Genomic DNA, 12,398 nt, shown 5'->3' on the forward strand with positions numbered 1-12,398 from the left:
TCCCTGTGTGGGTCCTTGCACATTGTACTATGTGCATTTAACCTGGTGCGCCACTGCCCGGTCCCGGAAAATAAATACCTATAGATTTATAAATATCCATAAATCAAATTAGAGGTCACAATAGGAGTAAAAATGTGGGGGCTGGGCAGTAGTACACCAGATCAAGTGCACATAGTACGAAGTGCAATGACCTGAGCAAGGATCCCGATTCAAGCTCCCTGCCCTTCCCACCTGCAGGGTGGTCACTTTGCAAGCACGGAGGCAGGTCTGCCGGTGTCTATCTTTCTCTCCCCCTCTCTGTCTTCCTCTCCTCTCTCAATTTCTCTCTGTCCTAGCCAACAATGACAGCATCAGCAGCAACAACAACAATAACAGCAACAATAACAATAGGAAAGAGATGTCCACCAGGAGCAGAGGAGCTGTAGTGCAGGCACTGAGCCCCAGTGACAACCCGAGAGGCAAAAAACAAAAGAAAATAAAAACAAGCAAACGAGTAAAAAATGTTCTCTTTCACTCATTGGTTTATTCACCTGATAGATTTATATGGAAAGTTCTCTGTGAGCTGGCTATCATGTGATACACAGGAACCCCACAACCCAGGTTAAATGCGTATCAACTCCTGTCTCTTAGGAGGAACTGAGCAATGCCATGTCTATGATCCAGGCCATCACTTCCAAGCAAGAGGAAATGCAACAGAAAATTGAACAGCTTCAACAGGAGAAGCGACGAGAGTCTCGAAAAGTTAAAGCTAAGTGAGTTATCTTGTAACAACAAAACAAGACAAAACAAAACAACACCTCACCAACAGCAAATGTCCACATTATGACCAGACTAAGGCACGAGAACACCCTCCCCACTGCTGGTAGAGGGCTCGGTGGACCAGACAATTTGTGAAGGAAGTAATAGACCCATGACAGTGATACAAATGGGTCAGTCCTCAGAGTGTGGTAACTTACTATAAGGGATGTGTAAGGGCTGGGCAGATGGATTAGTGGGTCATAGGACTTGCATGCCTGAGGCAGAGCAGTGCTGCTCCCCCCCATTTGCCTTAAAAATAAATAAATCTTCAGGAAAAAACATATGTAATACAGTAGGAAGCGAAATGAAAGAATGAAAGTCCCATAAAAGGGCATGTGTAATTTGCTTTCAAAATGCAAAGATACAAAAAGCAGCAGCTAGGAGGATATCTCTGAAAATAATGACGGTTCAGTTAAAACAGTGGGGTCACCAATGAATTCCTTTCTTTCTTCATTTTAAAATCAGTTTTCTAGAATTTCTTACTGCTTCTTAGGGTAAACAAAATGTAAGCCAAGTTGAATCAAGGAAGATTTCTTGGTCTGGTAGGTGACACAGTGGATAAAGCACTGGACTCTCAATCATGAGGTCCTGAGTTCAATCCCTGGCAGTACATGTACCAGAGTGATGTCTGGTTCTCTCTCTCTCTCTCTTCCCACCCTTCTCATTAATAAATTAAAAAAAATTTTTTTTTAAAGAAAGCTTTCACCATTAAACATTCTTTAGTGTCATTTTTCTGGAGATAAAATTTAAAATAGAATCTGTTTTTTCAGTGAAGGCCTTGCTGCTTCCTTCTGTGTTGCTTTGCTAAAGCAAATAGAAAGCAGGGCCTAGGGAGAGTGTTTGGTGGCTGAGTACAGAACTTTCGGATCCCAGGCCCCAGCTTCAATCCCAGCCACTGAATGTGCCAGAGCTGAGTGGTCATCTGCTCTCTCTCATAGACATGAGTAAATTAAAAAGAAGATGGCAAATAAAATCATACCAATCACTGCCACTGCAAAATATACAAAGATCCTGATACTAGAAACAGAAGAAATATGGAAATATTTCAGTTTGAAGTTGATCTAGAAATTTTTTTTTTCTTTACTAGCTTTGGTCATGGATCAAGTTAGCCATCTGAATTGCTAGTATTGGACCATCTTTGTTTACAGATACCGGGGCTTTGTACTGTGTAGCCTAGTAACTCAGACTTGCCATGTGCTGTCCTGAACTGAGTCTCTTCCTAACTACCAGGTCTTGAGAGCCAAGCCAGCCTTATCTTTGCTTTCATCTACAGGAAAGCCCAGAAGGATGAACACAGTTCCCAGGCCACACCTGCACCCACTCAGGGCAGCCCCTTCCGTTCCATCAACATCCCAGAGCCCGTTCTGCAAGGAGAAGAATTCCCAAACCTGCTGCCTTCCCAGGCCTATGACAAAGGTACAGCCATGTGTCCTCGGGCTGGAACAACAGTAAGGGAAATGCTCAGACCTTGTCTTTTCATGAGTGGAATGTAGATACACCTAGAAAACCTGAGAAGTCAGGAGATTCTGCCCCGTTTTAAGAGATTTTTTTTGCCTCCAGGGAGGTAGCATGCGTGAGGCCTGGGCTTGATTCCTGGCACCACATGATGCTCCACTCTCTCTCTCTCTTTTTGTCTCTCTTTTGCTCTTTCTTTATTTCTTTCTTAAAAAATGACTCTAGGGAGTTGGGCGGTAGCGCAGCGGGTTAAATGCACGTGGCGCAAAGCCCAAGGACCCGCTGAAGGATCCCAGTTGGAGCCCCAGCTCCCCACCTGCGGGAAGGGGAGTCGCTTCACAAACGGTGAAGCAGGTCTGCAGGTGTCTATCTTTCTCTCCCCCTCTCTGTCTTCCCCTCCTCTCTCCATTTCTCTCTGTCCTATCCAACATCAACGACATCAGTAATAACTACAACAATAAAAAAGGGCAACAAAAGAGAATAAATTAAAAAAATGACTCTAGTGGCCTGGGAGGTGGCACAGTGCTCAAAGCACTGAACTCAAGCATGAGGCCCTGAATTTGATCCCCAGCATTGCATGTGCTAGAGTGATACTCTGGTTTTAATATATATGCAAATAACTATTTTTAAATGATGACTCTAGGGGTTGGGAAATGGCTCACCTGGTACAGAGTAATTCACCATGCATGAGGCCCCAGGTTCAAGACTCCAGTCCTCACATGGAAGCACCTGCATAGGGGGAGACTTCATGAACTGGAGAACAGTGCTGTGGTGCATGTCCTTTCTGTGTGTCTCTCCCCCTTTCTCCCTTTTTATCTCTCACTCTTTGTCCAAAAAAACTGCATTTGCTGGAGCTGTGAAGTTGTATAGCCCCAGCAATACCACTGGTGGCAAAACAAAAGAAAAAAAAATCAAGATTTTGTTTTTAATCTGGGTATCTCAAATTTTAAATTAATTTGGCATAGTTTGTTATACAAGAATACTGTAGGAATCCTAAGAGAAAAATGTCTTAAAAATTATTTGTTCTAAAGGTCTATGAGATCTTTCACTCAGTAGAGTTGGAAAGTCCTGGATTCGAGCCCTGGCGCTACTTGGGAGAACCATGGACAGAATCGTGAACGGCGGTGTATTCAGTATCTGGTGTCTCTCTGTCTTCCTCACACCCGCTCTTCTCTCTCTAAAATAAAAAGAATGAAAACACTGGCCAAGGGAAAGCTGATCATCTGTGGTAGCCTGTAGATGAGAAGCCCCAGTGCCACACAATAAAAACTAAATAGATGAAAACTTGAAAGCGATTCACTCTAATAAATCCTTTCATTTTATCACTGCCTCTCAATTTGCATCCCTGCACAGACTTGTAAGAAATAGCAGTGTTCTTTCCTAACAAAGTCCCAAAACCTAGATATAGACCAGATCCCGTGAAATGGAGCATCTGTTCACATGTATCCATAAATTAGGGTAAAATATATACCTGAAAGCAAAAGTACACAATAGTCTGCAGTGAGTCAGTATAAAGTTCCTAATGAAATAGTATCTAATTAGACTTAGATACCCTCCTCACCTACTTCCTATTACAGTTCTCTCACTCACTCCAAAGCTAACCTTATCAAAGCAAGGAGTGTAAAAGCTGAATAAAGGCAAGAGACTGGCATACTTTAACGATGACTCTTTAGTCACTATCAGGCCACCCCATCAGCTGGGGCCCTATTTGGGAAGTCCTGAGATTCCCAAACAGACATGATGGGCCTAGACCTCTAATAAACCCCTCTCTCCATTGTTACTGGTCATCTCTGTCAGGAACAACAAAATAGACCCTTTGTGGGCCCCCCATAGGACCTTGACCTCAACTTGGATCAACAATGGTAGAGAATGTTCCATCCTCTGAAGGGAGGATGGACAACGTACTTTATGCTACACCTGAGGAAGATGGGTTGATATTGGGACAGCTTGGAATGTTCCTACTCATGACCACAGAATGTGAGCTCAGATCTACAGGGATGCAGAAGTCACATAAGCTCCTAAGCTGAATGTGGGCCCCAGACCACATCAAATCAATGGGGTTTATAGTCAACTCCTTCTCATATTAGGAAGCTATTCTCTTCACTGATCCAGCTTTCTGGTTCTTTTTCCAGCCATGACATCATCTCCCCAGAAAATGACTTAAATCTATCTGTATATCAGATTTCAGGCTCAGGGAAAAAAAAAAAAACCTAGTATAGCCACAAGCCCTTTGGAATATAACTAAAATATGCCTACTAGCTATCTACAAGATGGAGAACCCCCCAACTCTTCATCTGAACTATTCCAGCCTTTAGGTTCATGATTGTTCAACAATTTGTTTGGCTTTGTATGTTAAGTCTCTTTTCAGCCACCAGGTTCCAGATGCTAGCATGATGCCAACCAGGCAACCCCACCAATATGTCATGGAGCTCCGCTTCCCCAGAGCTTCACCCCACTAGGGAAAGAGAAAGGCAGGCTAGGAGTTTGCATCGACCTGTCGATGCCCATGTTCAGCGGGAAAGTGATTACAGAAGCCAGACCTTCCACCTTTTGCATCCCACAATGACCTTGGGTCTATACTCCCAGAGGGTTAAGGAGTGGGAAGGCTATCAGGGGATGGGATGGGATACAGAGTTCTGGTGGTGGGAACTGTGTTGAGTTGTACCCCTCTTATCCTATGGTTTTGTCAATGTTTCCTTTTTATAAATAAATAAAAAGAAGAGCAGGTTCTGGACAAAACCAAAAAAAAAAAAAAAAGAAAAAGAAAGAAGAAATAGCAGTGTTCTTAGTGTAGATCAAAGATGTGCTCTACCTTTCCTAGCAAAGGTGTCTGATGAGAGAGGCCTCTTCTCGCTTGTCAGCAGTCTTGCTAGGCCTCCTCTTACTCTGTAAAGCCAGAGCTGAGCTGAAAGTTGGAACTGTTCCTGAGGGTCAGGATAGTGGTGCATCTGGTTTAGGGAACATAGACCCAGGATCAAGCTCCTAGTCTCCACCTGCAGTGGGGAAGCTTCAGAAGTGGGGAAGCAGTACTGTAGGTGTCTCTTTCTTTCTCCCCTCTCTTTCCCATCCCTCACCATTTTTCTCTGACTCTAACAGATAAATAAATAAAAGTATTAAAAAAGATTGAGCCCCTGGCTCCCCACCTGTAGGGGAGTCACTTCACAGGCAGTGAAGCAGGTCTGCAAGTGTCTATCTTTCTCTACCCCACCCCCATCTTCCCCTCCTCTTTCCATTTCTCTCTGTTCTATCCAACAACAATGACATCAATAACAACAACAATAATAACTACCACAACAATAAAAAACAACAAGGGCAAAAAAAGGGAAAATAAATAAATATAATATATATATATATATATATTAAAAAAGAAAGCCCTAAAAAGAAAGAAGGAAGGAAGGAAGGAAGGAAGGAAGGAAGGAAGGAAGGAAGGAAGAGATAATCTCTGGTCCTGTACCTGACCTCGTGGGAGATGAGACTGGAAGTTGCTCCCAGACAGCTCTGAGGTCATCTTCTCTCCCTGGCTTGTCCAAGTTTTGCTTAGTGGTCTGTGCTCAACTCAGGAGAAGAGTAACAAAGGAAAAATTTGCCACATTTCTGTAACTTTGACAATGCCAGTGAAGCACTTGCACAGGAGCATGAATACAGCTATTATGATGGTTTAGATGGGGTTTCCTTTATTATTATTAGTATTATGGAGCCAAGGCTTCAAGGTTTCACTGCTCCAGGCCACTTTTCTTTCTTTCTTCCTTCCTTCCTTCCTTCCTTCCTTCCTTCCTTCCTTTCTCTCTCTCTTTCTTTCCTTCTTTTTTTAAGTTTTTATTTATAAAATGGAAAAACTGACAAGACCATAGGATAAGAGGGGTACAATTCTGAACAATTTCCACCACCAGAACTCTATATCCCACACCTTCCCCTGATAGCTTTCCTATTCTTTATCCCTCTGGGAGCATGGATCCAGGATCATTCTGGGTTGTAGAAGGTGGAAGGTCTGGCTTCTGTAATTGCTTCCCCACTGAACATGGGCATTGACAGGTCGATCCATACTCCCAGCCTGTCTCTCTCTTTCCCTAGTGGGGCAGGGTCCTGGGGAGGTGGGGCTCTAGGACACATGGTGGGGTTGTCTGCTCTGGGGAGTCCGGTTGGCATCATGGTAGCATCTGGAACCTGGTGGCTGAAAAAGAGTTAAGACAGAAAGCAGAGCAGATTGTTGACTAATTCTGAACCTAAAGGCAAGAATATTGTGGATAGAGATTTGGGGTCTCCATTTTGGAAAAAGCTCCTAGATCTATTTTAGGTATATTCCAAGGGGCCCATGACCCAACTAGTTTTTGTCTGTGTCTGACATCTAATATGCAGGTGACCTAAGCTCTTGTCTGGGGGGGATGGTGTCACAGTTAGAAAAAAGGACCAGAAAGCTGGATCAGGGAAGAGAGTAGCTCCCAAATATGGGAAAAGTATGTAAACATTGTTAACTGTAAACCCCATCAATCTGATCTGGGGCCCATAGTCAGCACAAGAGCCTCTGTAATGTCTGCATCCCTGTAGGTCTGAGCTCGCATTCTGTCCAGGCCACTTTTTCATTTGGATAGCTAGCTAGATCGATAGATTGAGATGCCATAGCACCAGAATTTCCCTCAGTGTGGTGTTGGGCGCATGCATGGTGAGGCATACACCCTACCTGTGGAGCTGTTTCTCTGACATATTGTTGTTGTTACTGTTGGATTAGCTTAATGTTTCTCAACCAATTATTGGCTCTCTGAAGGCTGGGCAGGTATTTTTTTTTTTTTTTATCCTTTTGGCTTAAGGAAGATGGATTGGTTCATATATACATAAACAATGAATATGTTTTTGAAGAACTGAATCAGACAGTCTAAACTAAATAGTTTTTAACTCATATTAGCTGTATGGTGCACTCTTGCTTTTCTGTCTTTATTTCTTTTTTTAATTTTTATATTTATTTATTTATTTATTTTCCCTTTTGTTGCCCTTGTTTTTCATTGTTGTTGTGGTTATTATTGTTGTTATTGATGTCGTCGTTGTTGGATAGAACAGAGGGAAATGGAGAGAGGAGGGGAAGACAGAGAGGAGGAGAGAAAGATAGACACCTTCAGACCTGCTTCACCGCCTGTGAAGTGACTCCCCTGTAGGTGGGGAGCCGGGGGCTCTAACCAGGATCCTTATGTCGGTCCTTGTGCTTTGTGCCACCTGCGCTTAATGTGCTGCGCTACTGCCCGACTCCCCTGTCTTTACTTCTTAGTTCTCTGAGTATTAACTGCCACCAAGGTATCCTATCCTTTGGTGGCCTTTTCTTTTCTTCCTTCTTTTTGATAGTGACAGAAATTGAGAGGACTTGAGTTAGCTGGGCATTGCAACACCTTCTTTTTTTCCTTTTATGTAAGCATAGGCACAGTTTATACTACCAGTTGCTTCCAGACACTTGTAATAATATACAGCCATAGGCATTCTGGGCAAGACTGATGGTAGTTACAATTAGAACTCAGGGTCAAAGGATCAAACTTTCAGAAAGGCCCGATTCCCCCACTGTTAGTATTTCTGTGCTATTGTGATCTGTTGATCCCAAATTCAGTAGCTTAAAGCCACATTCCTTATGCCAGTTGCTCTGAGTCAGGAATCTGCCCAGTTTGGCAGGGTGGACCCACTTGGGGGGGGTGTCAATCCTGAAGCTACAATGAAAGTTATTCATGGGTGATATCTCATCTGAAGCCTCGATTGAGGCCACTCCCAGCAACTAGCTTCCCCAAAGTGAATGCTCTAAGCACAATGAAGAAACAAAAGGCCGTGTCCTTTTGGATCATCACTTTGAAAGTGACCTTTTACCCTTTCTGCTCTATTCTGTTCATCAGAAGCAAATCACTAAATCCAGCTTCCACTCCAGAGAAGGAATTCTGTGAGGGTGTGAATACAGAGCCTGAGGTACTGGGAACGGGCTGTCTCAGAGGCTGCCTACCAGGGATCCTAACTCTGAACTTGGGAAGGTGTCCCCACCTGGAGGCCTTTAGATATAAGAGCTCTCCACCCACATGCCTCTTTTGCTATAAGGCTGACAAGACTGAGAATACTTTGCATAGCTTCCCTTCTGTTCCCTCCTCTACCCAAAGAACTTCTGGAAAACTTGCTGTGGATACAATGAGCTCCCACTAAACTGTCACTTCTATGAGTCTGTCCCCAGCATCTGACTCCCAGACAGTGCCCAGTCCATGCTCATGGTGTGAACACTGATGGGAAACTCTCCTTTCCCTGCAGGTCAAGAGTCCAGGACGGTCCATGGAGGAGAGAGTAACGTGAAGGGAATGACAGGGCCCGGCGGTGAGTGGCTTTTCTTCAGTTCTCCCTTCCTCCGGCAGGCCCACCCTTGCTCTCCTTCCACTCCCTTTGCCTCAGCTCTCTCAGCCCAAGACCAGGCATGAATGTACACAGGCAAAAGCAAGCATAAAAAAAAAAAGAGACATATGTTTTTACTATGTACATCGTGTGAGAGAGAAGTCAGAACACATGCATTGGCAGGGGTCAAACCAGGAGCTTCCGTCCTGCAAGTCCTGTGCTCCACAAGCTGAGTGGGCCCCTGTAGTAAGAGTGAGTAGCATAATTACTACATTTCCACGGCGTGTGATTCAGCTAAGCCCAGGAGAGCGAAGAGGTGGGGATGTTTAAAACAAAGGCAGCCTTTCTGGTGCTTTCTGGCTTCTTTTCATTCTCTGCGAACTGACACTGGCTGAGAAGTCACAGGTGTGTGCCGCACTGCCAGGATGTCCCATGGACCACACGTTTCATCAATTATTTAGCTTAAGGATTATTGACTTAATCGACAGTTCACTAGTTTTATAAATTATTTCCCCTTCCTTCCCTTCCTTCTTCCTCCTTCCTTTCTGTGATCTCCCAACATCTGGTAAGAGGACAGATTTCAAAAGAAGACGCCATCTCTGCCCCTCCCCCATATTTCCTTCCTAGTGGTGTCATGGACTCCTGGGGTGTTTACCTGGAAGGAAGCAGTTATGTAAGCAGGTCAGTCCACGTAGCCAAGAGTAATTATACTCTTTTATCAATTAGTTGCTTTCTTTCTTTTAATTTTATTAGTGATTTACTAATGACTAACAAGATTTGAAGATAGCAGGGGTGCAGTTCCACACAATTCCCTCCACCAGAGTTCTATATCCCATCCCCTCCATTGGGAGCTTCCCTATTCTTTATTCCTTTGTGAGCATGGACCAGAATTCTTTATGGGGCGCAGAAGGTGGAAAGTACTTAATCAAATATTGACTACTTAGGCCTAGATACCCTCTTCTTCTACAGTCAACAGTGCATACAATAGTTTGTAAGACTTGGCTTATCGCATGTGAGAGAGTTTCCTATGAGAGGGACTTAGAAGCCAGAGCACCACTCTGGTACATGTGGGGCCAGGGATTGAACCAGGAGCCTTAGGGATGCATGTCCTGCTCTCCACCAGCTGGGCTCTTTCCCCTGGTCATATATATATATTGGATGGAGACAGACCAATTTAGAGGAAAAGGGAGGTAGGGAGAGAGACATCTGCAGCTGGGGACCAGGGGCTTGAACCTGGGTCCTTGTGCATAGTAATGTGTGCACTCATGAGAGCTACTGCCTGGCCCCTTGAAAATGTGCTTTTTAAAGTCCTTATTGAATGAAGACTCACACAAGGAGTAGAAGGTCTATAGACCAGAAACAGAGAAGTGATGTTCTTCAACAGAGATCATTCTTCCTGCTTAACTGACATTAAAAAATAATTTTATGTTATTTAAAATATTTTATTTTAATAAGAGAGATACAGAGAGAACAACCACTGCTTATCTGAGGCTTGTGGTAGTGCTGAAGATTGAACCTGGGACCTGAGAGCCTCAGGTATGAAAGTCTTTTGCAGAACCACTAGCTGTCTCCCCAGTGCATCACTAACCATTTTAATCCTCAAGGTGTTGCATCCCAGCAGACATAACAAGTGAGAGTTAGTAATGATTTCTTTTCAATAAAAGGTGAAATCTTGAAGGCAGGTGTTATGTTCCAGGAATGACTCCAACTACTCTGGAAGCAGAAGAAAACCTCAAGTCTGACCTCCAGCCCACGGGCCACCACCCCTCAGGGGTGTGGCGGCAGCCTAAGGCCACTAAAGAGAGGGGCGAGGAACATGTCAGCAAAGACCACCCAGACAAGCTCAAGGAGCCAAGCCAGGGCAGACACAGCGCACTGGAAAGTGTTTTGTGTGAGACCTCTTTAGCTGGTAAGTCCTGGGGGATTGCAAGCTGAAGGATGTTCTCTCTCTCTCTCTCTCTCTCTAACATTTTTATTAATTTTATTATTGGACAGCTACAGAGAGAAACTGAGAGAGGAGGAGACTGAGAGATAGAGGCAGAGAGACACCTGCAGGCCTGCTCCACCACTCGTGAAGATTTCCCCCTGCAGGTGGGGACCGGGGACTTGAATCTGGGTCCTTGCGCACTGTTATGTGTGTGCTCAACCAGGAGCACCACCACCTGGCCCCCTTTACTTCTCTCTCTTTCTCTCTCTCTTTCCTCCTTCTGTGTGGAGACAGAGAGAAATTGAGAGGGAAGGGTGAAGTAGAGGAGGCAGAGAGAAAGACACCTGCAGCCCCGCTTCACTGCTTGTGGAGCCCCCTGCAGGTGGAGACCAGAGGTCTGCGTCTGTTCAACCTGGTGCGCCAGAACCCGTCTCCTTCTTTAGCTACATTATTTATTGGCTTAACACTGGTTTGCAGTGATTCTCACAAGGAGGTGAGAAATTGTCGCCCTGTGTCAGTGACTGCATTGTAAACCGTTAGCTCCCCCAATAAATTTGATAAAAAGAAAGTAAAATTGATCTGACTAGGTTTAAATTGAATGTAAAATCATTCTTGGGTTTCTTTAAAATAAATGGAGATTGATGTGTTATAAGGCATCAAAAAGATTTTGGAGTGTAGGTTTACATATGTGTGCATGTTTTTATTTCTTTTTATTCTTTTTACTTCTTTTTATTTTTTTGAAATTATTTTTCAAATAATTTCAAAATTATCTGTTTTAATATTTTGTTTATTTATAATTGGATAGAGATGGAGAGACATTGAAAGGGAGGGGGAGAAAGAGACAGAGAGACACTTGCAGCACTGCCTAATTACTCATGAAGCTTTCTCCCTGCAGGTGGGAACCAGGGGCTTGAACCCTGGTACTTGGCACTCTGTAGTGTGTGCCCTTAACCAGGTGCGCCACCACCTGGTCTTTTGCATGTTTTTACGTACACACCCACCACCAAAGCTCTGTTACATCACAGGGAAAGAATCCTAGTTCTACCTCCTTCTGCCTCCTCCCTGTTCCTCTAATAGTCACCATAGTACCCACAGATTCTAATGGTTAGTTTGAAGGCCATTATTGTGATTGTTTTATCATTATTTTTTAACCAGAGCACTGCTTAGCTCTGGATTGTGGTGATGTGGGGGACTGAACCTGGGCCTTTGGAGCCCCAGGCAGGAGAGTCATTTCGTGTAACTATCATGCTATCTCTCTCACGTTATTTTTTGCAAGTTTGTTGGCTTTATTTATATTTCAGATGTAAGTGAAACCATCTGGTAGTTGTCCAGTTCCACCCATTTTATCCTGAATGACATCATGTCACCTTTTTTATGACCAAGTACTCTTTTTTTCCCTTTCTTTTAAAAATATTTTTATTTACTATTGGATAAGATAGAGAGAAATTGAGAGGGGAGTGGGGGATAGAGAGAGACAGAGAGACATCTGTAGCCCTGCTTCACCACTTGTGAAGCTTTCCCTCTGCAGGTGGGGACCAGGGGCTTGAACCGGGTCCTTGCACACAATAATGTGAGCATTTAATCAGGTGCCACTGCCTAGCCCTCTGTGCCACCGCCTGGCCCTATGTGCCACCACCCTAGCCCCCGTAGTGTTTCTTTGCTTATCTGTGCTGTTATCTTTTTGTCCAGTCATCAGTAGATGGGTATTTAGGATGATTTGCAAGCTGAGAGCTGTAAGAACAGGATGAATCTAGGGACTAGAAGCTTTACAACTGAGAGTGCCTGAGGAGACCGCCTGGTGTCTGGCTTCTTTTCCATTTATTGGGGGAGAGGGGTGCGATGGCAGCTTACCACTCCTGCTGTAAGTGGTTCTGGG

The 12,398-nt window shown here is 44.1% G+C and overlaps 1 protein-coding gene across 12 annotated transcripts in view; it reads left to right on the forward strand.

Annotated features, from left to right (window-relative positions):
* Nucleotides 1-12,398, forward strand: part of ARHGEF33 (Rho guanine nucleotide exchange factor 33) — a 99,258-nt gene that overhangs the window by 55,656 nt on the left and 31,204 nt on the right. For all 12 annotated transcript variants that reach the window (XM_060186890.1, XM_060186895.1, XM_060186894.1 and 9 more), the window contains 4 exons: nt 631-752; nt 2,072-2,214; nt 8,518-8,580; nt 10,292-10,504. In XM_060186890.1, coding sequence (XP_060042873.1) covers nt 631-752; nt 2,072-2,214; nt 8,518-8,580; nt 10,292-10,504 — 541 coding nt within the window. The remainder of the gene's footprint in view (nt 1-630; nt 753-2,071; nt 2,215-8,517; nt 8,581-10,291; nt 10,505-12,398) is intronic.

The sequence above is a fragment of the Erinaceus europaeus genome, chromosome 3, assembly GCF_950295315.1.
Source record: "Erinaceus europaeus chromosome 3, mEriEur2.1, whole genome shotgun sequence".
Taxonomy (NCBI): Eukaryota; Metazoa; Chordata; class Mammalia; order Eulipotyphla; family Erinaceidae; genus Erinaceus; species Erinaceus europaeus.